General features: G+C 52.1%; 1 protein-coding gene and 1 non-coding gene across 2 annotated transcripts; one reads left to right on the top strand and one right to left on the bottom strand.

Annotated features, from left to right (window-relative positions):
* The first annotated feature begins 188 nt into the window (after window positions 1-188).
* Window positions 189-17,995, top strand: POLR1B (RNA polymerase I subunit B). Its single transcript, XM_007671291.4, has 15 exons — window positions 189-365; window positions 1,139-1,306; window positions 3,330-3,476; window positions 3,709-3,841; window positions 5,554-5,690; window positions 6,631-6,854; window positions 7,705-7,876; window positions 8,641-8,812; window positions 10,015-10,296; window positions 11,480-11,613; window positions 11,879-12,049; window positions 14,673-14,829; window positions 15,479-15,675; window positions 16,346-16,599; window positions 16,820-17,995. The coding sequence occupies exons 1-15, from the start codon at window positions 189-191 to the stop codon at window positions 17,700-17,702; spliced, it is 3,408 nt and encodes a 1,135-aa protein (XP_007669481.2). The 3' UTR covers window positions 17,703-17,995.
* Window positions 9,732-9,869, bottom strand: LOC114814375. Its single transcript, XR_003762173.1, has one exon. It is a non-coding gene; the product is annotated as a small nucleolar RNA SNORA7 (small nucleolar RNA).
* Window positions 17,996-26,502: the final 8,507 nt, after the last annotated feature.

Here is a 26,502-nt window from a genome sequence, read left to right as displayed (position 1 = left end):
CCGCCCCCGCGGCGCGGCCTGAGAACTACAACTCCCAGCCGCCCCCGCGGCGGGGCTCCGGCTCGGCTCGGCTCGGGTCGGGTCGGGGGAGGAGGAGGAGGAGTCGGCCATCTCTTCGCCGCCGCCGCCGCCGCCGCCGCCGCTTGGGAGGGGCGGGCGCCTTCTCGTCCCGGCCGGGCGCTGCGGGGATGGATCCCGGGCCCAGCTGGCGGGCGCTGCCGTCGGGGCCGAGCCTGCGGCACCTGACGCGTCCGGACGGCGGGGCCCCGCGTGCGCGCCAGGCGGCCGCCCTGCAGGAGCTCAGCCGGGCCCACGTGCGCTCCTTCGACCACGCGGTGCGCGAAGGGCTGAGCCAGGCCGTGCAGGTGATGCTAAGCGCTGTGCTAGGCGCTGTGCGAGGGGCTGGAGTGGGGGCTCCCGGCCGTTCCCGCCATACCGACGTGAAGCAGCGCGGCTCGGTGGAAAGAGCCCGGGCTGGGAGGCAGAGGCCGTGGGTTCGAGTCCCGGCTCTGCCCCTCGTCAGCTGGGGGACTGGGGGCGAGGCACTTCACTTCTCTGGGCCTCGGTTCCCTCATCTGTAAAAGGGGGATTCACTGGGAGCCTCACGTGGGACAACCTGATGACCCTGGATCCCCCCCAGCGCTTAGAGCAGTGCTCTGCACGTAGTAAGCGCTTCACAAATACCAACATTATTATTAAAATGCAAAGGGTCTGGGCATTGGAAGAACTAGATTCTAGTCAAGGCAGGCACCTAATCTCTCTGGGCCTCGAGTTTCCTCATCTGTAAAATGGGGATGATCATTCTGGCCGGCTGCTGCTGCTGCTTCTTTCCCCACTGGGCCGTAAGGAGCATAAAATTAGATGACTGAGATGAAAACGCTAAAGATCGTAAGCTCCACTCTTAATTTCGTCCCTCTAGACCGTAAGCTCGTTGTGGACGGGGAATGTATCCGTTCTGTTATTTTATTGTACTCTCCCGAGCGCAGCACAGTGCTCTGCACACAGTAAGCGCTCAGTAAACACGACTGACTGACTAAAGGAGAAAACGTGCTTTGCCATTCAAGGTAGGAGGGTTTCAGGAAGGAGGGGGTTATTGCACCGCAAAATGATAAGACTGTTGTTTTTCATTGGGTTGCAGGCCATCCTTCCCTTCGAGTTTGCTTTCAGAGACGAGCGCATTACTCTGGCCATCGTGGATGCCGTTATTAGCCCTCCGATGGTCCCCAAAGGTTCGATCTGCAAGGAACTGAAAGTCTTCCCCGCGGAATGTCGGGGGCGAAGAAGTACCTACCGGGGAAAGCTGACGGTGAGTAACCCCGCCGGGTCACGCGTCTTCAAAAGAGAAATCTCTGAGGTGTAGCATGAGATTCCGTTGCCCCGCGTGGCCCTCCCAGAAAGCTCCCGTCACCCAACCCGATATACAAAGATAGTCCGCTTTTTCCGTTTACCCACTTCACCACCTTGAGACCGAGAGGAAAATTGGGAGTAAAATCCATCAGTCCAACAATGGTATTTCTCGACCGCTTACTACGTGTAGATCGCTGTACTGAGCCCTCGGGAGAGGACGGTACGACAGCCGAGCTTGGCCTAGTGGGGATAGAGCACGTGGCTGGCAGTCAGAAGGATGTGGGTTCGTTCATTCGATCGTATTTATTTTCTAATCCCGGCTCCGCCACTTGTCTGCTGTGTGACTTCAGGAAAGTCACTTCGCTTCTTTGGGCCTCTGTTCCCTCATCTGTAAAATAGGAATTCAGATTGTGTCTACCCCAATGCCTGGCACGCTTAAACAAATACCATTTAAAAAAATTTAAAGTAGCAGGCATACTCTGTGCCCCTAATGAGTGTGCAATCTGGGAAATACTTTTTTTTCTAATTTGGGAAATGGTTTTGGTCTGGCCCCATTAAAGCATTGAGAAAATAAAGGTAAACTGCTAAAAGCCTTGGTACTTTTACTCCTTTTATGGAGCACTGTGCTTAAAATGAATTGGAGTAGTATTTTGTTTATGACTGCAAGGTTCTGCTCTATTCTCTCCATCCAAACCACTACATTAATCCAAGCGCTTATCCTATCCTGCCGTAATTACCGCATCAGCCTCCTTGCTGACCTCCCTGCCTCGTGTCTCTCTTCAGTCCCTACCTCACTCTCCTGTCCGGATTGTTTTTCTACAGAAAGGTTCCGTCCATGCTTCCGCACTCAAGAACCTCCATTGGTTGCCCATCCACCTCCGCATCAAACTGAAACTCCATACCTTAAAGCACCTGATCACCTTACCCCCTCCTACCTCACCTCGTTACTCTCCCGCTACAACCCAGCCCGTACCCTCCGGTCCTCTAATGCAGACTTTCTCACTCTACCTCCGTCCCGTCTATCTCTCCGCCGACCTTTTGCCCACGTCCTGCCTCTGGCCTGGAACGCCCTCCCTCCTCATATTCAACCCCCCATCACCCTTTCCACCTTCAGAGTCTTACTGTAAGCACATCTCTCCACGAGGCCTTCCCCTGACTAAGCCCTTATTTCCTCTTCTCCCACTCCCTTCTTTATCACCCCTGCATTTATACCTTCTTCATCCCCCCCCCCCAGCACTTATGTGCCTATCTGTAATTAATCTATGTTAATAGCCATCTCTCCCTTTAGACTGTAAATTTCTTGTTGGCAGGGAGCATGTCTGTAAACTCTGATATCTTGTACTCTCCCAAGTGCTCGGGACAGTGCTCTGCACACAGTAAGCACTCAGTAAATGCCGTTGACTGATTGATGATTGTTCGTTTGTACAGTACGTCCACTTTATACCATGAGCTCCTGAGCACTATGCCTCTACTGATCCAAACGGCTCTCTAAGAGATCTGCAGTTCAGCATTGCACCTTCCTAGGTCACCCCGTTGTGCCGTTTTCCTTTACCTATCAGTCGGTAGTATTTATCGAGCACTCGGTGTGTGCAGAGCGCTGTACTGAGCATTTGGGGGAGTGCGATAAAAGAGAGTTCTCACACCCGTTCCTTGAGAGCTTAGCTTTCCCTCCAACGTACATCAAGTGAAAAATGTTCTAGAAAAAGATGGTCAACGCTGTTAACGATGATATCTTAAGAAATAGGACAGGCTTTACTGTGCCTCTCCACTGATGTTGTCCTCATCGCGTGCCCAAGCACTTTTCTTTTGTTGCCGCGTCCACCATCGTGCAGAAGTGAACTGTCAAATGAACAATCCCCTCATTCTACCGTTTTGTTTCGCCGGAACGCGTGTTTTCGTTGTGGGTTCTGGGTAGAGCCGAACGTATTCTCGTTTTATCCTTTCTTCTCTGAAAATAAACCCTTTCGACTGTTTTCGTCTAGGCCGATATCAGCTGGGCAGTGAACGGCATCCCGAAAGGGATTATTAAACAGTCCCTCGGCTATGTTCCCATAATGGTGAAGTCTAAGCTTTGCAACTTATATGACCTTCCGCCAAAAGCTCTCATTGAACACCACGAGGAGCCAGAGGTAACTGTGGAAGAATAAGGCGGTTTAAATCACAAGATGAAAGGGGGACGTTTATTTGGGTCCTACGTTTAAAAATATGGGCCGCGTACCTGTCGTGAGTTGAGATCTGCTCTTTACTTTTCGGGGAAAAAATCAAGTGGGGCGTGGAGACTCCCATCGTCTTTCTGACATCATTAAATAAAATGGTCTACGTGCTCTCTCTCTAATCCCCCCTCCCCCCCCCCCCCGGCAGGAAATGGGAGGCTATTTCATAGTCAATGGCATTGAGAAAATCATCAGGATGCTGATTATGCCTCGGAGAAATTTTCCCATTGCATTGATACGACCAAAATGGAAAAGTCGAGGCCCGGGCTACACACATTTTGGTAAGTGGTTTTTGTCTTGATAATAAATGAAGAGTTCAGTCCATAATTGATGCTTCTGAATTGACTCCTGCTTTGTTGTGTATTTCCCAAGGCCTTTATTTTGCTATTAAGCACTTCCTGTTACCATTTTAAAGAGCATTTACGCCATTATTAAGTGGAGAGAGAGCATTAATTCTGGAAAAGTAAAGCCCCAAAGCGCAAATGGCACGTTTCTCAAGTCTCTTATAAAATCTCTGCTCTTCTAAATGTATATTCCCCGAGCTCAGGAATCGTGAGACTTGGCGATCATTCAGAGAAAACAGATTCGAGTTGCTCTAGATTCCGAAGCCTTTGCTTCCGTGAGATCGAGAGGAGGGCCGACTAGCCGTTTAACCCCAAAGGAGGACCAGAGTTAGCCAGCTGATGTTTAGAACAATCCCAGGAAGATAAGTGGCCGACGACTCCATCCAGGACCCAGTTGAGGCTCTTGAAGGCTCCAGGCATCACGCCCGAACCAGGGTCCCAACAGGGAAGTGCTCAAAGTTGAGATTTAATCGGTCCTATAGATTGGAAAGCAGTAGCGGCGGAGAAATACCAAAGAGGAGGTTTACAAGAGGGAATCGAAAACCGGTGACGTTCAAAGCTGCAAACGCCAGACGAGATGGCTTGAACGTCAAAGCCATTCACAGGTGTTTGGTTGCATGGCAACCTGCAGATTTTACTCGCTGGGGGGAAAAAAAGATCGGATTAAAAAGAACTTCTTCCTCACCCCAAGTGTGGCGGCTGAAGTAGAGAACATCTGATTCTCTTCTTATGGTGCAGAAGCGCAGGAAGCCAAAACTGAATTTCCTCTCACTGAGGAGAACTTGGTCTGTCCCTGAGGTAGCGAGGCTTTCCTACTATTGGCAGAGGAGCCAGCTTCATCACAGAATGCCCCACTGGGGAAGCACTGCGGCCTAATCAGAAGGCCATGGGACCGACTGGGCGTCAGAGGACGTCATCATATTCTCCCAAGTGCTTGGCACAGTGCTGTGCACACAGTAAGCGCTCAGTAAATGCAGTTGATCGATCGATGGGGTTCTGAGCCCAGCACCGTCACTTGCCTGCTGCATGACCATGGCAAATGGCTTGATTTCTCCTGGCCTCATTTTCCCCATTATTCTCCTACCTCCTTTGACCGCGAGTCCCATGTGATGCTCTTGTGGCTACCCTCAGTGCTTAGCACAGTACTCAACCCATCGTAAGTGCTTCAAAACCCCAATTATGACTATTTGGGGGCTTCTGACCCCTTCCTTGCAATTCCCCTGTCAGACCTGCTGTGGAAGGATTTGAAAGCACAATACCCCGGACGTCACCCTTCTGTCTTTACAAGTTACAGGTAACTTAGCTGGGGAAGAAATTGTCTGGAAATGTATGACAAAGCCAAGACTCCTAAATTAAGAGGGAGCGCAACTTGGTGTGACCGGTTCTTGCAGCGGGCTTGGCAGTCTACCACGTTAAGCCCTTTCTTTAGCCTACTTCCCAGGAGGGGAAGGGAAAATTCCCATCTCATTCAGAAGATTGGGTTGTAACCAGTGCTCCAAGAAGGAATTCTGAAGCTCTGGAGTGGACATTTTGGTTTTTCTTCAGCCTCCTTCTTTGTATTCCAGCTTGTGAAAGGTACCATCCCGTTTTCCCTGTGTTACTGTATGCCGGCTGAATGCTCGTCTGACCCTTTTTGTTCATATTTACAGGTGTGTCGATGCACTGTGTTAGGGATGAACACACCGCTATCAATATGAACCTTCATTATCTGGAAAATGGCACCGTGATGGTCAACTTTATTTATCAGAAGGAGCTGTTTTTTCTCCCTCTCGGGTTTGCCCTTAAGGTAAAGCATGGCCCATAGTGGATTGTGATGAGATTGGTTGTGGAAAAAATTGTTCTTGGACTAGGGAGAGTCCCGATCTGGAAAGATGAAGTCACTCACCATGCAGGTTCTCCATTATTGGACTGGGGAAATGGGATGAAGAAGCCTTGCCTATACGTTCCGGAGAAGGGTCAAGGGTCTGTTATCCAGGGAGACGAGATGAAGAGAAGGGTGTTTAGGAGAGTTCATTTCGTTTCTAGGGCAATAAAATAACTTTCCATTCCCCAATTAACTCTGGGCACCCTTCAAGTTGCATTTCTAGTTGCTTAATTTCTTTGCTTTGTCCCTATGATTAATTTCAACTACCTCTTCTAGGTGAATCCCAAATTTATATCCCCTACCCTCGCCCCTCATTTCTCTTTTCATTTTTCCTCCGGTCTCTGGGAGAGCTGTACTTGGCTGTCTAAATTGTATCAGTCAATCTATCAGTGGTATTTTTTATGTTATTAAGCCCTTAATATGCGCCAGGCACTGTACTAAACGCTGGGGTAGATGAAAAAAATCTAATACAGGATTCAAGCTGTAGGATCCCTCCACCTGGACCGTGATATAATAATAACTACGGTACTTGTCAAGTGCTTACTATTTACCGAGCACCGTTCCAAGTGTTGGAGTAGATAGAAGGTTAATCAGGGACACGGTCCCTGTCCCATAAGGGGCTCTGAGTCTCAATCCCCATTCTACAGATGAGGTAACTGAGGCCCAGGGAAGTGAAGTGACCCTCGTCCTGAAGAAATAGAGCGACGCGTCCGTGATTCGATCGGTCGGTGTTTTCATCTTGCTGGGAGGGAACCTGCGTGCCCGCTTTGTTCTACTCTCCCAAGCTCTCGGTCCAGTGATGTAAACTCCGAATGCACCCAATGAAAGTTTTGGATTGATGGCAGCATCTCTTCTCTCCTAGGCCTTGGTTGGTTTCTCCGATCACCAGATCTTCCAGGAGCTGATCAAAGGAAGGGAGGACAACTCTTTTTATAAGAACTGTGTGTCTCAGATGTTGAGGATGGTGATGGAAGAGGGTTGCACCACCCAAAAACAGGTCCTGAACTACCTGGGGGAACGTTTCAGAATAAAACTCAACCTTCCCGAGTGGTACCGAAACGAACAAGCCGCAGAGTTTCTGCTGAAGTACGTGTCCGCTCTGTGAATGCTCTCGGCAATGCTGCCTATCTTTTAGCGGGATGAGTGTCAATTAAGGGCTAGGAGTGTACTCCGATCGTCGAATTGTAGGGGATTGTCTGGGAATTCTACTCCAAAATGGAACAGTTCTCCCCCAGTTACTCTGGCAGCTCATGTCTTCTGAGCTCTCGTGGATAAATGGGGTTAAGAATGTGAGCCCCGTGTGGGACAGGGTCTGTGTCCAACCTAACGTGTATCTACCCCAAAGCTTAGAATGGTGCTTGACACACAGTAACCGCTTAACAAGTACTGTAATTATTAGAAACCGTAGGAGAAACGTCTTAAATGTCACATCCAGTTGGATTCAGTAAATTCCTCAAAGTCCCGTGGCCCTGTGATCTCTGCCTGACGCTTTAGAGTCCATTTCGTCTAGAAACTTGTCGCACAAAGGAGGCATTTTCTCTTCTCTCTTTCCCCCATTGGACTTCATCCGAAATAATTGAACCTTCGATGTAAAAGCCACTACATCGAGGTCTGAAGAGAATTAGTCTTTTCTCCATCACCGTTGCTTTTATTTCCCCCTCCCCCAAATCGTTCAATACTTTTTCAGGGTCCTCAGTTCAAATAACCAACACTTGAATACCCAGTTTTTCCCTTATCCTTTGGCTCTGATAAAAGCGGAACTCACGCCAAGCACCGAGCCCGCCAAGAAGGGCGACGTGTGATTTTCTTGTAATTGGAGGGGTAGAATTCCTGGGGTTGTACAGTTTTACCAGTGAAAATTGGATTTCGTAGGGTGGTACATCAGGAGATCTCAGCCTTCAGATTATTTTGTGCTTTTCCCCTTCCGCTTCTTCAGTCAGTGTATCTGCATTCATCTGAAGTCGAATACAGAAAAGTTCTACATGCTTTGTCTCATGACGCGGAAGTTGTTTGCCTTCGCCAAAGGAGAGTGCATGGAGGAGAGTTCGGATAGCTTGATGAACCAAGAAGTCCTCACTCCGGGGCAGCTCTTTCTGATGTTTTTAAAGGTAAACCTCTCCCGTTCTCTCAGACGGGTGCCCGTCCGAACAGCACCTCTCTTAGCTTAAGGTGATCGATAACTTTTTCGGTTCTGATGCGTCACTGCCTCCCTGTTGGTGTGAGGGAACCTGAGCAGGAAGGTTCGAGGCCCCTTGCGGGGAGAGCCCTGCTGGAGCCTGAGCCTGGGAGTCCGGATGGGGAGAGAGACATTCATGCAAATAAATAAGTAGTTTATAATCCATAATTGAAAGATATGTACAAAAGTGCTGTGGGGTTGGAGAGGGGTGAACCTCAAATGTCCCAAGATCACAGGTCCAAGTGCATAAGGAGAATGGTCCTCACTTAGAATGTCACATCCAGTCAGTCATATTTATTGAGCGCAGGGCACTGTACTGAGTGCCTGGGAGAGTACGTATAATAATATAGCAGAAATATTTCCTGACCACAATGAGTTTACAGTCTAGAGGGTGAGGCGGACGTGAATATAAATAAAAAAAATTACAGATAGCTATGTGTTGTGAGGCTGCGGGAGGGGGGTTAGGTGGGGATGAATAAAGGGAACGAGAGAGGGCGACCCAGAAGGGAGTTGAAGAAAAATAAAAAGGGCCCGAGTCAGGGAAGGCCTCTTGGAGGAGATGTGCCTTCAATAAGGCTTTGCAGTGGAGGGAGGGTCACTGTCGGTCGGACAACTGGTTACTTCCAGGAAGTGCTTCTGAGTCCCCTGTGATCTCTGACCTTTATGATATTTCTGGCATTCCCCTTTTCATTACAGGAAAAATTGGAGGCTTGGCTCGTGTCTGTTAAAATAGCGTTCGACAAGAGGGCTCAAAAGACCAACATCTCACTTAACTCCGAAAATCTAATGAAGGTGTTCAGTATGGGATTAGACCTCACGAGACCTTTCGAATACCTTCTTGCCACTGGGAGCCTACGATCTAAAACAGGTGATTTCCCCCCCCCCCCCCCCCCCCCCCACAAATGAATTGGAATACATCAACAGTCTAGATGGCTTGGATGGCTTGCAAAAATCGGTGGTGGGTGTGAAACATTTCGCAGTTTGTCGAACCAGTAACTACAGCTAACTGTTTCAAGTCATGGGATTTGGAACCAAATCCCAGGTACCATATTTAATGTGTCGACATATGTTCTATTCTTGTTCCTCAAAAGTCTTGAAGATCGAGGGAGAGGCCAGGTGTAGTTTGAAGACTACAACTCTCTAATCCCGGCTCTGGCCCTTGTCTGCTATGTGACCTTGGGCAAGTCACTTAACTTCTCTGTGTCTCAGTCACCTCATCTGTAAAATGAGGATTCAGACTGTGAGCCCCTTATGGGACAGGGACTGTGCCTACCCGATTTGCTTGCATCTATCCCAGCGCCTAGAACAGTGCCTGGCACAGAGTAAGTGCTTAAAAAATACCTCAATCATTATTATTATATTATTATTACTATTGCTGTTCAAATCAGGAGCCCGGAATCATCCCCGCAGCGACTCAGGCTTTAAAATGAAGCGTATCCGTCGTGTTTCTCCCTAAAATAGTATATTTTACAGAGTTACTAGTTATTAAAATGGTTGATGGGACCCACGAGTATACTTTTTTGAAAAAATTACTTTCAGCCACGTTAGCCGGTAGTACTTTGTCTTTTCTTATGCTGTCGGGTCATCTCCGACCCGCAGCGACTCCGTGGACTCATCTCTCCCAGAACGCCCCACCTCCATCTGCAGTCGTTCCGGTACTGGATCCGTAGAGTTTTCTCAGTTAAAATACGGAAGTGGTTTACCATCCCCTTCTTCCGCTCGGTAAATCTGAGTCTCCTCCCTTGCCTCTCTCCCATGCCGCTGCTGCCCAGCACGGGCGAGTTTTGACCTGTAGCAGATTGCCTTCCTGTCGCTAGCCACTGGCCAAGCTAGGAATGGAATGGACAGGCCTCTGCTTGACTCTCCCTCCCGTTGCGGAGACCGGTAGAGAAGCGGAAACTCTCCAGGTGCCATCCTGAGAGGCACCGATCCGGAGAGTATTTGGGTTTGGTGACCTATGCGATCCTTGCCCTGAAACTGCCACTGCCAGTCGGGCATTGACTGAGCAAAGCCCCCCGAAAGAAGAATAAATGAAAGTGTCGTGTTTGACGCGGATGTCTGTGGTTCCAGGTCTGGGGATGCTGCAGGACGTTGGCCTGTGCGTAGTGGCGGACAAGCTGAATTTCATCCGCTACCTCTCCCACTTCCGCTGCGTGCACCGAGGGGCCGCCTTCGCCAAGATGCGGACCACCTCGGTGCGCAGGCTGCTGCCGGAGTCGTGGGGCTTCCTCTGCCCCGTCCACACCCCGGACGGCGAGCCCTGCGGCCTGATGAACCACATGACCGCCGTCTGTGAGATCGTCACCCAAGTCGCCTACACGCCCACCCTCCCGGCACTGCTCTGCTCTTTGGGTAGGTGACCCGAAGCCTCTCTTCGGGGGGTCACGGCGGCTACTGGTTTGTGCTTCTGTGTGGGGCTTCGCAGGACCTTTCCTCCTGGGATTCGGTCCGTCTCGTCCGGCGTCGCGGGCCTGGGATCCCGGGCCCAATGCCGGCTCCGCCACTTGTCTGCTGTGTGTGACCTTGGGCAACTCACTTTACTCCTCTGTGCCCCAGTTTCCTCATCTGTCAAATGGGGATTGAGACTGTGAGCCCCACGTGGGACAGGAACTGTGTCCAACCCAATTTGCCTGGATCTACCCCAGTGCCCAGTACAGTGCCTGGCACGTAGTTTAAAAGCTTAACAAATACCGTGATTATTGTGATCTGTCGTGGCCTAGTGGGAAGAGCACGGGTCTGGGAGTCAGAGGGTGCGGATACTCATCCCGGCTCTGACACGCGTCTGCCGTGCGATCTTGGACAAGTCACTTCTCTGGGCCTCAGTCGCCTCATCTGGAAAATGGGGATGAAGACCGTGAGCCCCGTGTGGGACGGGGATCGTGTCCAACCTGATTACCTTGTGTCTACCTCAGCGCTTAGAAGAGTACTCGGCACACAGTAAACGCTTAGGAAATACCACAGTTATTATCTGTGTGGGGATTATTCTTGTGTCTCCACCTTTTGCACTGGGACCCAGAAAAAAAAGTGCCCGAGGGGCATTTGAGGCCGGGTAAGAGGAATTCATCGTAGGTCCAAAGTATTTTTGTGCTTTTTGGTACTATGCATATTTGGAGAAAGAGAATAATAAATGCCCAAAGGGAGGGCTGGGGTAGAGACAGGATCATCAGGTCAGGCATTTAATCAGGCCTGAAGGTAAGCATTGCGAATTCCTCCGTGTCACGCGGTGCGGTGCGGGGTAGCGGGAAATGATAGTTGGTAAGCAGGCAAGAAGATTCGGGTGCCTCATTTCGTCAACTTACACCTTCTGCACGTAGGTGTGAAGAGATAGTAAGGGAATGGGACCCTCGGGGAGGGGAGAGTCACAGCTAAGCCGTTTCTCTGGGCTGCTCGGGGCGTTTTAGTCCCGTCTCCAGGCTGGCTTAAAAGGGGAGATTGAGGAGCCCTCGAAACCACAGACCCTTTCATACCACAGTTGAGCCTTGGCCTGGAACCTGTCCGGCCGGCCGTACGTCACCTTCTTCCTTCTCCTCCCCAGGCATCACTCCAGTGGATGGAGCGCCTAGTCAGCCTTACCGTGACTGTTACCCCGTGGTGCTGGATGGAGTGGTGATGGGCTGGGTGGAGAAGGATCTGGCTCCTGGCATTGCAGATTCGCTCCGGAATTTTAAGGTGACCGAGAGGGGAGTTGTGAGTCTTCTCAGACTCCCGGCACTTATGTACAGATCTTGGTTCTCTGCCCTTTCCCCTAACTGTCATTTATTTCAATGTCCAACCCCCCCTCCCCAGACTGTAAGCTTCTTGGAGGCAGGGATCGTGTCTACCAACTCTCTTGTATTCTCCCAAACAGTTAGTGCAGTGCTCTACACAGTAAGTGCTCAAATACCGTCGACTGATTGATTTTTTTTTTTTTCTTTTCCCATTCTTTTGGAAAAAGGTCTTGGGTGAAAAAAAAATTCCCCCTTGGATGGAAGTGGTTCTCATCCCAATGACGGGAAAACCGAGTCTGTATCCGGGGCTGTTCCTGTTTACTACTCCTTGTAGGATGATTCGGCCGGTGAGAAACTTGGATTTGGGCAAGGAAGAATTTATCGGCACTTTGGAACAGGTACGTAGCAGCTTAGCCTAATGGGCAGAGCAATGACCTGGGTTCTGATGCGCCGCTTGTCTGCCGTCTGACCTTGGGCGAGTCATTTTGCCGCTCTGTGCCTCATTTACCTCATCCGTAAAATGGGGATTAAAACTCTGAGCCCCATGAGGGACAGGGACTCCGTTCAACCTGATTAGCTTGTATGTACTCCAGCGCTCTCAACGGTGCTCGACGTATGGTGAGCACTTAACAAATACTAATTATTATTATTAATGGGCCCCGGGCTCGAGGCATGAATGCGGGCGGTCCCCGGCCATCCTCACTGCCTAAGCAGTTTCAAGGAAAGCTGATTCCATACAGATTCTCCACAGTTCAGTTATGCTATCTTGGTGGTATTTCCTTCACAGAGTTACTCTTCCCCTCCTTTCCTCTCTCTCCCTCCCAGTCTGCTCACCAAAAAATGGTCTTCGTCTCACATGTCGTTAAAGCAGAGTCTCTTTCAACGATCTTCTCCTCTCGCTTCTAATAATTGGGTCCGTTATGGTGATTATATGAGATTTAGCGGTATTTGTGAAACCAGGCCGGTAATCCTTCATGCAGCGCAGCAGCGCCTTCTGGCCCTTCTCAGTGTGAGGTTGGACTTGGAGGAGGAACGCGGTGTCGGGAATAGGAGGAGGGAGAGGGAGGAAGAGGAAGGAGCGGATAGACCCTGGTCCCTCTCCTCCTCCTCCTCCTGCTGCTTTGGGGCCTTGCCGGGCTCTGGAGCTGGGTACTGGCCTCTCGGGCTGAGGAGAGGGGAGGAAGATGGCACCCTGCGGCTGCCTCGTCGGAAGTTTGGACCCGTTCAGGTATACCCGGTTAAAGGACGCCCTTCTTTTCCTCCGGGAGCCTCCCCCGGGCAAGAGTCGCCATCCTATCGAGGCTCCAAAGGGCACAGGTGCCGTCGGTGGTGCTCGAGAAGCAGCAGAGAGGCTGGTCCGCTGCTCAGCCTTATGACCGGCCCTGCCCTGGGGCTTCCCCCGGGGAAATTCGGCCCCGTGGCCGCTCCGGTTGACCCCCGGTTGGTCACGCAGAGCCGTTAACGTGGGAATTCGGAGCGGGCCTGAGGAAAATGGCTGCGTTCTAGCTGCAGGGCACCCTCCCCGGACCTCACACCCACTCCGGTTCAGGGTTGGGGATCGATCAGTCAGTCAATCATACTTACTGAGCGCTCTCTTGGGTGCAGTGTACTGAGCACTCGGGAGAGTACAGTGCAGCCGAACCGGTGGGATACGTTCTCTCCTCACAGTAGATGGGAGACGGCCATATAAAGGAATAAATTGCGGATGTGTACGTAAGAGCTGCAGGAGTGAATAAAGGGAGCAGATCAGAAAGACACAGAACGGAGTGGAAGGAAAGCAGTATGGCATAGTGGATTAGAGCACGGGTCTGGGAGCCAGAAGGTCATGGATTCTAATCCCGGCTCCGCTCTTTGTCTGCTGTGTGATCTTGGGCAAGTGGCTTCACTTCTCTGGGCCTCGGTTCTCTCGTCTGTAAAATGAGGGTTGAGACTGTGAGCCCCACGTGGGGCAGGGACTGCGTCCAACTCGATATGCTTGTATCCAGCCCAGCGCTCCGTACGGTGCCTGGCACATGGTGAGCGCTTAACAACCATCATCATTATTATTATTAAGAAAAGGAAATGGTCAGGGGAAAAGAGAGTGGGAGGAGAGGAAATGAGGGCTTAGTCGGGGAAAGGCCCGTTGAAGGAGATGAGTCTTCGGCAAGGCTCTGAAGTAGCGGAGAGCAGTCGTCTGTCAGGCGGGGAGTTGGATGCCGACCCCTCCTTTGGGACCCCAGCGTGGAGACGGGACGGGGGCTGCCTGGCCCCCGGTAAGAGCTGGATGAGCAGAGCCCCTTCCTCCTCCGCTGCTTAGCTCGTGCGCGAGGCCAGGCCGAAGACGGCTCCGCTGCCCACGTTCACTTCCCATTGCGCCACCCGCCTGTGGCGACCCCAGCTTGGCCTGCCCCCTCTCGTTGCTGCTGTTGGGGTTGTTGGATTGTCCTCTCCCAAGCGCTCAGCGCAGTGCTCTGCCACAGTAAGGGCTCAATAAATACCATTGATTGGTTGCTGCTGCTACTTGCTGGTGATGGCAGCAGGCGTTCGTTCATTCAGTAGCACTCACCGAGTGCTTACCGTGTGCAGAGCACTGTACTGAGCCCTCTGGAGAGTACACCGGAGCAACAACCGGACACATTCCCTACCCACGATGAGCTCCGTCTGGCGTCGTACTCTCCGAAGCACTCTGCACTCTGCTGCATGGAGTAAGCTCTCGGTGCTCGGCACGCAGTCTGCGCTCGATAAATGCGATTGAATGAATCAATACTATCGATTGACCGATTAATAGTAAAGAGAATTCACCTGGCGTGGGAGGGGCCCAAGAGCCTGACCGTTTTCTGGGAGTAAAGAGAATTGGCTCAGAAAAAGTACTTCATTACCTCAGCTATTATTGCTACTATGCAGCTTTAATCTGTGATGTGAAAGTAAAACATGGTCTAGAATTCAACAGAAAAACAAGCTGTAAAGCGGTGGCGTTTGGACGGTGTTTATCCGAGGGTATGAGAGAAGTTAAAATACTTTTTTTGTACTTTCCCATGTCAGACTTTTATGAACATCGCCATCTTTGAAGACGAGATCGTTCCAGGGATAACCACACACCAGGAGCTCTTTCCTCATAGCATGCTGAGCGTGGTGGCCAATTTCATTCCTTTTTCTGATCACAACCAGAGTCCTCGAAATATGTACCAGTGCCAGATGGGTAAATCACACTGATTAAATAAGATCACCAATATGTAAGCCTTTGAAGCGGGTGAAGGTAATTGTCAGATACTTGGGAGGCTGTCCCAGGCCAGAGGCAGGAAGTGGGCGAGAGGTCAGCGGCGAGATATTAATGATTTTAGAATTGATTGAAACCTAATGCCTCAGTACTTCTATACGATCCTTGTAAAAGCGAATTTTCTCTGTCAAATAGTTTATTTTTGAAAGTTTTACTGTGGGACAAAGCACTATTAAAAAAATCGTATGGAGTATGGTACTTATTTAGTCCTTAGTGTGTACAATATTACGGTGTTTTTGGTCAACTGGAAAGAGATATTCACCATTTCCTACAAAATGCGCGTTGGAAATCATTCTTAACGGAACTGCTCTTTCTACCAGTTTTGAGAGCAGCTTCTTAGTTGAGTATCCATATGAACCAAATTCAACTTTCCCAGTTTCCTAACTGCTTTATGTGGGAAAGGGACTGTCCATCCTAGTGAACTTATATCTACCCCAGTGCTTAGTACAGTTCCTGGCGCATAGTAAGCGCTTAACAAATAACCATTTAAAAAAAAAAAAACTTTTAATAAAATCTGCCAAAATACGTTCAGGCACTCATTATACGAATGATTAAATTCCTTTCTTTTCAGGCAAGCAGACGATGGGGTTTCCACTTAATACCTACCGGGAGAGATCAGATAATAAGCTTTATCGCCTCCACTCCCCACAGAGCCCTTTGGTTCGACCTTACATGTACGATTATTACGAAATGGATAACTATCCAATTGGCACAAATGCCGTCGTTGCTGTCATCTCTTACACTGGCTATGATATGGAGGACGCCATGGTAAGTGGTGGCAAAGGAAATGGAGTTTGCCTGGCATCGCAGGAGGTCTCTAGTTTGTGTTTTCCTAAGGAATCCCTTCCATTTAACGCTACTTCAGACGCTCCCAGTCTCAGTGAAATGATAAACGTGTAACTCGCAGATTATCAGATTATCATCTTTCATCCTGGACACGCACGAGCATCTGTTAGTAGTTATTTTGGCTTTCCCCCCTGCTTTTCCTCAGCTCCCCCTCCCCAAAAATACAATCGAATGAATGAATTCGGCTTGAGGGAGCTAATATCCGGGGGGATTTGGAGAATTTGGTCTGAACCACGGTTTGGATTGAAATACTGAGCTCGAGTCTCCTACCAGCACGAGTAGGAAAGAGGTAGTCCTTACCCAGGACTCCTCTGTTGGCAGCATTTTATAGGGAGTTGGTCTGTTTGGAAACACAGTGCCAACCCTTCCCTCTCCCCAGGTCATTTTGAATCCCTCCCAGATTCGGGGAGTGTACCAGCTTCTTTTATCCACCCTGAGAGCGTCCGCTTCCCGACTTAGATGTTTCCTTATTCTCATCGGAAGTCCCTCTCTGCCCTGCCAAAAAGTGTGGCGTCAGTGGGCTCCCAGATACCCCCGTCGAGCGATGGATCGATCGATCGAGATAGCGCTGACAGTGCTTCTGCTCTCCTAGATCGTGAATAAGTCTTCCTGGGAAAGAGGCTTTGCCCACGGAACCGTCTACAAAACGGAGCGCGTCGATCTTTCCGATAAAATCAAGCAAGGAGACGACTGCCTGGTGTTCGGAGTCAAGCCTGGGGATTCCCGGGTCGCGCACAAACTAGACGATGACGGATTACCGTACATCGGAGCCGTTCTACAGTACGGGGACCCCTTCTACAGCTACGTGAACCTCAACACGGGGGAATCCTTCGTGACGTACTACAAGTGAGTCCGGATCGCAAGGTCTGTGGCCTCGGTCTCCCCCCTCTAGGCACATTCCCTGGGCACGGTGAGCTCCGGTCTACGGTTGCACTCTCCCGAGCACTGTGCTGCGTGAAGTAAGGTCTCGATCAGTACCGTCAGTGACGGATTGACCCACTGATGGGAAGGGGAATTCAGCCGGCGTGGGGGGACCCCTCGAGACTGACGGGCCTCTCTTTTCCAGGAGTAAAGAGGACTGTGTGGTCGATAACATCAAGGTGTGCGGCAACGACACCGGAAACGGGAAATTTAAATGCATTTGCATCACCATGCGAATTCCCCGCAACCCGACCATCGGAGACAAGTTTGCCAGCCGCCACGGCCAGAAAGGCATCCTGAGCCGGCTGTGGCCGGCGGAGGACATGCCGTTCACGGAGAGCGGGATGATGCCGGACATCCTCTTCAACCCTCACGGCTTCCCGTCGCGAATGACCATCGGGATGCTGATCGAGAGCATGGCCGGGAAGTCGGCAGCCCTGCACGGGGTCTGCCACGACGCCACCCCCTTCACTTTCTCCGAGGAGAACTCGGCCCTGGACTACTTCGGCAACATGTTGAAGTCGGCGGGCTACAACTTCTACGGGACGGAGAAGCTGTACAGCGGGATCAGCGGGCTGGAGCTGGAAGCGGACATCTTCATCGGCGTCGTGTACTACCAGCGCCTCCGCCATATGGTCTCCGACAAGTTCCAGGTACGAACCACGGGGGCCAGGGACAAAGTCACCAACCAGCCCGTCGGCGGGAGGAACGTCCAGGGCGGGATCCGTTTCGGAGAAATGGAACGGGACGCCCTCTTAGCTCACGGCACGTCCTTCCTGCTGCACGACCGTCTCTTCAACTGTTCCGACCGCTCCGTGGCCCACGTCTGCGTCAAGTGCGGGAGCTTGCTCTCCCCGCTGCTGGAGAAACCGCCCCCTTCGTGGTCCGCCATGCGCAACAGGAAGTACAATTGTACCGTCTGCCGTCAGAGCGACACCATCGAGACCGTCTCCGTGCCTTACGTTTTCCGGTATTTTGTGGCCGAGCTGGCGGCCATGAACATTAAAGTGACGCTCGACATCGTTTAGTCGCACTTCAGGTTGGGGACGAGCGGCGCGCGTTTGGCTCCTTCGGCGGTTCCCCCCGAGGGTCGGGAATTACCCGCGTGTCGGACTGAACGGTCTACAGGATTACGGTCGTTTGCCCTTTTGGTAAACCTGAAGGAACTTCTTCCCGTAAAGGACTTGCAGTCTTTTTTATATGGCAGAGTTCAGAACGAAGTGGTCGACGCTGGCCGAAAGACAATACTGTAGGAAAATGAAAGGAAACGGCTTTTAAAGGGAAATCCCAGAGCTGGAAGCCATAAATACTTTAAAGTCGCCTGGTGTTTTGGGCTTGTTTTTTATTGTCTGTCGTTTTTTAGCTCGGTAGTCTGACTCACCTCAAATTTAGAGAAATGACCTTTAGCCAAGTCTTCACTTTGACTGAGGGGGTGAATCCGGGCAGTGCGGGGAAGGGGAGGGATGGGGGGGAAATAGGTGAAGAGGGAGGGGTAAAGGAAGAGGGAAAAAGGTGGAGGGGTAAAGGAAGGAGGAAAAAGAAGAGTAGGAGGAAGTTGAGGGGAGTTGAACCACCTGAAATTGTACTCTTCTATACGCCTAGCTTAGTAATCGAGAGAAGTGCAAGGAATCGACTCACCCTCCTTGCCGTGTCGCCGTCTCCTATCTTCTGGCACACGCTGCCGTTGCTGAGCTCATCGTCAATCCAGCAATCATTGCAATTTATCGAATACCTACAAAGAGCTAACCACGATACCTGCTTAGGAGAAGCAGCACGGTACAGTGGATAGAGCACGGGCCTGGGAGTCGGAAGGTCGAGGGTTCTGATCCGGGCTCCGCCACTTGTCCGCTGTGTGACCTTGGGCAAATCACTTCACTTCTCTCTGCCTCGGTCCCCTCCTATGTAAAAGGGAGGTGGAGGCTGTGAGCCCTATGTGGGACAGGGACTGTCCGACTCGACCGGCTTCCATCCACCCCCGTGCTCAGTACAGCGATCCTTATGAACTGATTCGGAGCATCTAACAGGCAAGACCCACCCGTGCTCCGCCACCAAGGAGCTGGCGACTGAATGGAGGAGATGGAGGAATATTTACAAATTGCGAGAGCGGGAGGGAAAACAGATATGAAGCAAGAAGCGGGTAAACGCAACAGGATGGAAAGCTGAAATCATTTTTGGTACGGATAAATAGATAAATAAAAATAAACACACGTTTTTATGCAAGTGCTAAGTACTGAGTGTTAGGAATGGATTGGGGGAAAATTTCTGCAAGACAGGTCTGTGGTCTGGGGGGAATTTGGCAGGGGTGGGAGAGTTCCCAGCTGAGGAGACAGGTTAAGCAGTTGAGGCAGTTGCAGATGGTGAGCATGGGAGGAGCTCGGAGTGAAAGCTGGGGAATGATAGCAGGTCAAAAGCTGCAGGGGAAGAGGGAACAAACGGGTCAGGGGCCTTAAAGCAAAAGTGAGGAGTTTTTGCTTGATGTAGAGGGAGATGTGACCTCTGCAAGTTTTCGAGAAGTGCAGAGGTGTGCGTCAAATGAGACCGCGAGGTCTTCTGGGCGGGAGAGCGGAGTCTGTCAGTTAATCCGTGGTATTTACTGAGCATTTACTTTGTACAGAGCGTGGGCTGAAAAGGGAAGAGGCTGGAGGCAGACAGCCTGGCTCACGCAGTTACGATGATGGTATTGAAGCTCTTTCTCTGTGTCGAGGACCGTTCGAATTGCTCCGGTAGATAGCAGCTAATCGGGTTGGACCCAGTCCCTGTCCCACATGGGGCTTTAATCCCCATTTTACAGATGAGCTAACAGAGGCACCCAGAAGCTAAGTTCATTCGTTCAATAGTATTTATCGAGTGCTTACTATGTGCAGAGCACTGTACTAAGCGCGTGGATTGTACAAATCGGCAACAGATACAGTCCCTGCCCTTTGATGGGCATGCAGTCTAATCGGGGGAGACGGGCAGACAAGAACAATGGCAATAAATAGAGTCGAGGGGAAGAACATCTCATAAAAACAATGGCAAATAGAATCAGGGTGACGTACATCTCATTAAACAAAATAAATAAGGTGTTGAAGATGTATACAGTCGAGCGGACGAGTACAGTGCTGAGGGGGTGGGACGGGAGAGGGGGAGGAGGAGAGGGAAAGGGGGGAGAAGAGGGTTTAGCTGCGGAGAGGTGAGGGGGTAGAGGGAGCAGAGGGAAGGGGGGGAAGCTCAGTGTGGGAAGGCCTCTTGGAGGAGGTGAGCTTTAAGTAGGGATTTGAAGAGGGGAAGAGAATTAGATTGGCGGAGGTGAGGAGGGAGGGCGTTCCGGGACCGCGGGAGGACGTGGCCCGGGGGTCGACGGCGGGAGAGGCGAGACCGGGGGAAGGTGAGGAGGTGGGCGGCGGAGGAGCGGAGCCTGCGGGGTGGGCGGTGGAAAGAGAGAAGGGAGGAGAGGAAGAAGGGGCAAGGTGATGGACGGCCTCGAAGCCTAGAGTGAGGAGTTTTTGTTTTGAGCGGAGGTTGATAGGCAACCACTGGAGGTGTTTAAGAAGGGGAGTGACATGCCCGGATCGTTTCTGCAGGAAGATGAGCCGGGCAGCGGAGTGAAGAATAAACTGGATCGGGAAGGGAGATCAGAGAGCAGGCCGACACAGTAGTCTAGCCGGGATATAACGAGAGCCCGTAGCAGTTAGGTAGCCGTTTGGGTGGAGAGGAAAGGGCGGATCTTGGCGATATTATAAAGGTGAGACCGGCAGGTCTCGGTGACGGATCCGATGTGCGGGGTGAACGAGAGAGCCGAGTCAGAGATGACACCGAGGTCGCGGGCCCGAGAGACGGGAAGGACGGTCGTACCGTCCACGGTGACGGGGAAGTCTGGGAGAGGACCGGGCTTGGGAGGGAAGATGAGGAGCTCAGTCTTGCTCATGTTGAGTTTTAGGTGGCGGGCCGACATCCGGGTGGAGACGTCCCGGAGACGGGAGGAGATGCGAGCCTGAAGGGAGGGGGAGAGGACGGGGCGGAGATGTGACTTGCCCACAGTCACACAGCAGACAAGTGGCAGAGCCGGGATTAGAACCCAGGTCCTTCTGACTCCTACGCTAGTGATCATGTTGGGGCCAGAGCCCGCACCGGAAGAAGAATAATGGTATTTGTTAAGCACTTACTGTGCACCAAGCACTGTTCTCAGCGCTGGACTCGAGTGGAGAAGAGACAAGCATCCGGGAAACATTATGGAGAAAGAATGGGTAAATTCCAGCATTTGATTGGATGTTTGGCATGAAAATGGTGGTAGTAAGTGCTTTCCGTTCAGAGCACAGTACTAATCGCCGGGAAAGTATATAAGTGGGGATCAGTATGAGAAGCGGCATGGCCTAGTCGATAAATCACCGGCCTGGGTGCTTTATATTGTTCTATGTTGTTTCACCGCTCTCGACGCGTCATTCTCCCCCAGCTTAGTTTCTAGCTTAAGAGCTCCTCAAGGTGGCAGGGCCCAGGTCGAAGAATTATATGCTTAGTAGATAGTAAGCGTTTAACAAATAGCATTATTATTAGTAGTAGTATTATAATTGTGGTATTTGTAAGCGCCAGGCACTGCATTAAGCGCAGGGGGTAGATATAAAATAGTCGGGTTGGACACAGTCCCTGTCCCACATAGGGCTCTCGATCTTAATCCCCATTTTACAGATGAAGAGGCTGAGGCCCAGAGAAGTGAAGTGACTTGCCCAAGTTCACACGGCCGACAAGTGGCGGAGCCGGGATTGGAACCCGTGATCCGACTTCCAGGCCCGTGCTCTCTCCACTAGGCTAAGAACTCGCATCGTGCCCCGTGCCACTCTTCCGCTTGCTTTTACCTTTGCTTTCCACCTCTATTCCCCTCCCATTCCCTCCTCGATTCAATGGTAGTATTTATTGAGCGCTTGCTATGTGCAGAGCACTGTACTAAGCGCTCGGAATGTAACACTTCGGCAACAGAGACGATCCCTGCCCAATAACGGGCTCATGATCCTCCGAGGCCTGTTTTTTGTGGTTTCTTTATGGAATTTGTGGAGTGCTCACTACGCGCCAGTCACCGTATTAAGCACCCGGGGTAGACAAGCTCCTCAGGTTGGCCACGGTCCCCGTCCCACGTGCGGCTCCCATTCTCCGTCCCCGTCTTACGGATGAGGTGACTGAGGCACGGGGAGGTGACCTGCACCCAGCAGAGAAGTGGCGGAGCCGGGATTAGAACCCAGGTCCTTCGGGCTCCGGGGCCCGGGCCCTGTCACTTGGCCACGGGCTTTTCGGATGAAGTCCGGTGCAGAGGGAGAGAGGAGGAAACGTCTCCACCCTCGTGAGATAATTTCGAGATGAAATGGACTTGAAAGTGTGGGGCAGACATCACGGGGCCAGCGGACTTGGGGGAATCGACCGAAACCAACCGGATGTGACAGTCTAGTGAGGACAGAGGTTTGTGTGAGCTGGGCCCTACGACTGCAACTCCTCGTGGTCGGCCAATGTGTCTGTCCACTCGGATCGTTACAGGGCTTAGTACAGCGCTCTGCACAGAGCGAAGCGCTCAATAATAATAACGTTGGTATCAGTTAAGCGCTTACTACGTGCAGAGCGCCGTTCAGAGCGCTGGGGGAGATAACAGGGTCATCAGGTGGTCCCACGTGAGGCTCACGGTCTCCATCCCCATTTGACAGATGAGGGAACTGAGGCCCAGAGAAGCGAAGCGACACAGCTGACAAGCGGCAGAGCCGGGATTCGAACCCATGACCCCTGACCCCCAAGCCCGGCCTCTTTCCACTGAGCCACGCTGCTTCTCCCTTCTCTGACATTCCGCTGCCTTTATCCACCGGCCCCCTCAGGCCCACAGGGCTTAGGTCTCCGCGATGGATTTATCTTTATCACCGTCCGCCTCCCGAGCGGTTAGTATCGCCGGACGGACGGGTGGACCGATCGGTTGGAGATCTGTCCATTCCGAGCGCTTAGTACAGTGCCCCGCACAGAGCGAGCGCTCAGTAAATACTGTGGAGTGGATGAATTTCAGCCCTGCCCGGAAGCCGTCGGTTCTTCTCCGAGCCACGGGCCGTCGGCTTCCCGCGCGACGGTAGGCCGGCCTTGGCTGGGTGGCATTTAGCGAGCGCCTGCTCTGTGCGGGGCCCTGTGCTGAGCGCTTGGGAGAGGACGGTGGTTGCCCTGATGGCCAGAACCAGGGGGGAGCCTGAAGGTAAGGGCTTCCAATGGGACGCCGGAAGTGGTTGGGGTGGGTGGAAAACCACTGGGCTTCCCGATCCTTCCCCCTCTGGCCACGACCCCTTCCACCTGTGGCCATTTGTCCCCACTCCTGTCAATCTTTGGCCCCGCCCCCCCCGTGGCCCCGCCCCCCGGTCCGCGCATGCCCACTAGCCCCCTCCCCCCACCCCCCCAGAGGTGCAGGAGAAGGCCTTAGTCATCCTCCATCGTTCAGCCATTTCTCTAGCCACCCCCCACCTCCCACCCCACGGGAGAAAGGCCAAGGAAGAAAGGCCCCCTCGGGGCCCCCACGGGGGCTTGGCTTCGTCCCTCCCCGTCGACCGCCCAGCCTCCAGGCTCCGAGGGACCGGGCCGGACCCATCCAAGTTTTCCATCCGGCCGTCGGTCCGTCCCTCCATTCGTCCATCCGTCCAACCGTCCATCCGTCCGTCCATCCGTCCAACCATCGAGGATCTGTCCCCCTGTCCATCCATCCGTCCAACTATCTGTCCGTCCATCCGTCCATCCATCCGTCCATCCATCCGTCCAACCATCCATCCATCCATTCATCCAACCGTCCATCCGTCCGACCATCCATCCGTCCATCCGTCCATCCGTCCATCCATCCATCCATCCATCCATCCGTCCATCCAACCATCCGTCCATCCGTCCGTCCAACCATCCGTCCGTCCGTCCAACCATCCATCCATCCGTCCAACCATCCTTCCCACCCCCGCCTCGCCGCCGCGGCCCCGGAGCGGTGAGCGGCTCCCGGTTGTGGCCGGGGGTGGTGGTGACAGGACGGAGCCCCGCGCGGGAGGCGTCCCCCGTCACCGGCCCCGGGCCTCGACCCTGACCCGGCCCCTCGCTCTGCCGGTCAGTCAGCCACTCGTATTTGTTGAGCCCCTACTGTGTGCAGAGCTCTGTACTCAGCGCTTGGGGGAGGACGATACGATGATAAACGTCCCCTGCCCGCAGCGAGCTAACGCTCTAGAGGGGGAGACGGAGGTGAATATAAATTTATAAATGGCAGATAGGTACAAAAGGGTGAGGTGGGGGACCGCTTTAAAGCCAATGGTGAGGGGTTTGTGTTTGACGCGGAGGTGGATGGGCGACCGTTGGAGTCTTTCGAGGAGCAAGGTGATGTGTCCTAAACGTTTTTGTAGAAAAACGATCCGGGCAGCAGAGTGAAGAATGGACCGGAGTGGGGAAAGAGAGGATGGGGGCCATCCTGCCTTGCAGACCCGGCCTCTTCCTCCCTCCCTCCCTAACACCCCCATCCTCCCCAGCACCCCTTTTTCCTCCTCTTCCCCACCCCACAAGCCGCACCTCCTGCCTCTCCCCTCGGTGAGAACCTGCCACCGCAGAGCAAGCCAACCCGGAGAGATGGGGAGAGCTTTAAAGATGGGGGGTGCTGGGGTCCAGGACCTGGGGTCAGGGCAGGGAAGTCCAGGCCGGGGCCACGGCGTGAGGTCGGAGCTCGAGGCAGGAGGGTCAACCCAGCGGTCGCTCGTATTTATTTGCCAAGCGCCGACTATGAGCCGGGCACCGGACTGAGTCCTGGGGTAGGTACGAGGTAATGAAGTTGGACACGGTCCCGAGATGAAGCAGCTCCGTGGTCTGGCCTTCCCGGCCCGGCCTCTTCCTCCTTCCCTCCCTGACGTGCCCTAATAATCGGATCTGCTCAGATTATTAAAAGGGATTGAAATGATTTAATAGAGAAAGGCGGGGTAAATGCATAAAAGAAAATGATGGGTACATGACGTTCTTAGTACGTGTTGGTATATAATCACAAAGCCATTTTGATATTGCATTTTTATCCCCTGGTAGTACAGGAATTAAGGTATCGCTTGTCTTGTTTTATGCCGTCGAGTCATCTTCGACTCAGAGCGACTCTATGGATACATCTGATGATGATAATAATAATGGCATTTGTTAAGCGCTTACTATGTGCAAAGCACCGTTCTAAGCGCTGGGGAGGATACAAGGTGAACAGGTTGTCCCACGTGGGGCTCTCAGTCTTAATCCCCATTTTACAGATGGGGTAACTGAGGCACAGAGAAGTTAAGTGACTTGCCCGAAGTCACACAGCTGGCAAGTGGCGGAGGCGGAATTTGAACCCACGACCTCCGACTTCCAAGCCCGGGCTCTTTCCACTGAGCCACGCTGCTTCTCTAAGAGACACCCATATAAACAGAATTATAGATATATAGATAAATGCTTTGAGGCGGCTCTCCCTAATCCCGCCTTCCGTCCCTTGTCTGCTCTGTGACCGTGGGCAAGCCACTTCCCTTCTCCGGGCCTCAGTTTGCTCATCTGTAGAACGGGGGGTGAAGACTGTGGGCACCACATGTCTCGGGAAGCAGCGTGGCTCAGTGGAAAGAGCCTGGGCGTCAGAGTCAGAGGTCATGGGTTCGACTCCCGGCTCTGCCCCTCGTCAGCTGTGTGACCGTGGGCAAGTCACTTCGCTTCTCTGGGCCTCGGTTACCTCATCTGTAAAGTGGGGATTAACTGTGAGCCTCACGTGGGACGACCTGATGACCCTGTATCTACCCCAGCGCTTAGAACGGTGCTCTGCACATAGTGAGCGCTTAACAAATACCAACGTTATTGTCATTATTATTATTACCTCTCCCACGGTGCCCCACCTCCATCTGCAGTCGTCCCGGTAGCGTATCTGGAACGTTTTCTTGGTAAAAATACGGAAGAGGTTTACCGTTGCCCGCTTCCTTGCGGTAAACTCGAGTCTCCTCCCTAGACTCTCTCTCCCAGGCCGCTGCCGCCCAGCACAGGGGAGTTTTGACTTGTAGCCGACGGCCTTCCGCCTTCTAGCACTGGCCAAGCTAGGAATGGCATGGAAAGGCCTCTGCTTGACTCTCCCTCTCGTAGCTGAGACCGGTAGAGTGCTGGAAACTCTCCAGGCGCCATCCTGAGAGAGGAGGTTATTGTTGGGTAGAAAAAAACACCGATTAACCTAGTCATGGCAACAGAGAAGTGAAATAGTATTTCTCCGTTCTAACGGAGGTGTTTTTTCTGTTGGGGTTCGGAATCCTTGACCGCTCCTAGACTTGCAAGAGTAATAGAGAAGCAGTGTGGCCTACTGGAGAGTTCAGGGGCCTGGCAGTCAGAAGGACCTGGGTTCTAATTCTGACTCCACCACTTGTCTGCTGTGTGACCTTGGGTAAGTCACGTAGCCTCTGTGGGCCTCAGTTACCGGGATTCAGACCGTGAGCCCCACGTGAGACAGGGACTGTGTCCAACCTGATTAGCTTGTATCTACCCCAACGCCTTTCACACAGCACATGTTTTAAAAATGCTATTAAAAGAAAAAAAAAAATTAGATCGGAAAATATGAGACCAGCGTTCATATGTTTTGTGCAATGGCAGTGAATTCCAAGAAACAAACAAAAAAATGCACCAAGATGAAAATACCTTTCTTAATGACGTTGACACACTGACACAAGAAATTTCACAGTTCTCGATCACTAATTCAAAAATCTCTTATATATGGCATTTTTGTCTATATCTGCGTTCCTGTATTAAAACTAAAACTCTGTGAAGTTTCTGTTTTCTTTTACAGAAAGGAGACATAGCTCTCTCCGAGGCTTTTCTAGCAATTCCATCATCTCA

This window comes from Ornithorhynchus anatinus, chromosome 9, assembly GCF_004115215.2.
Source record: "Ornithorhynchus anatinus isolate Pmale09 chromosome 9, mOrnAna1.pri.v4, whole genome shotgun sequence".
In the NCBI taxonomy this organism is placed as follows: Eukaryota; Metazoa; Chordata; class Mammalia; order Monotremata; family Ornithorhynchidae; genus Ornithorhynchus; species Ornithorhynchus anatinus.
This window is presented reverse-complemented; position numbering and strand designations above follow the sequence as displayed.

Bases quoted from the DNA above. Each gene is read 5' to 3' on its own strand.
- POLR1B (XM_007671291.4), top strand. From the start codon at position 189: ATGGATCCCGGGCCCAGCTGGCGGGCGCTGCCGTCGGGGCCGAGCCTG. The intron at 10,297-11,479 runs GTAGGTGACCCG...TCTCCTCCCCAG, and splicing joins GGCACTGCTCTGCTCTTTGG to GCATCACTCCAGTGGATGGA. The intron at 12,050-14,672 runs GTACGTAGCAGC...TTCCCATGTCAG, and splicing joins TTATCGGCACTTTGGAACAG to ACTTTTATGAACATCGCCAT.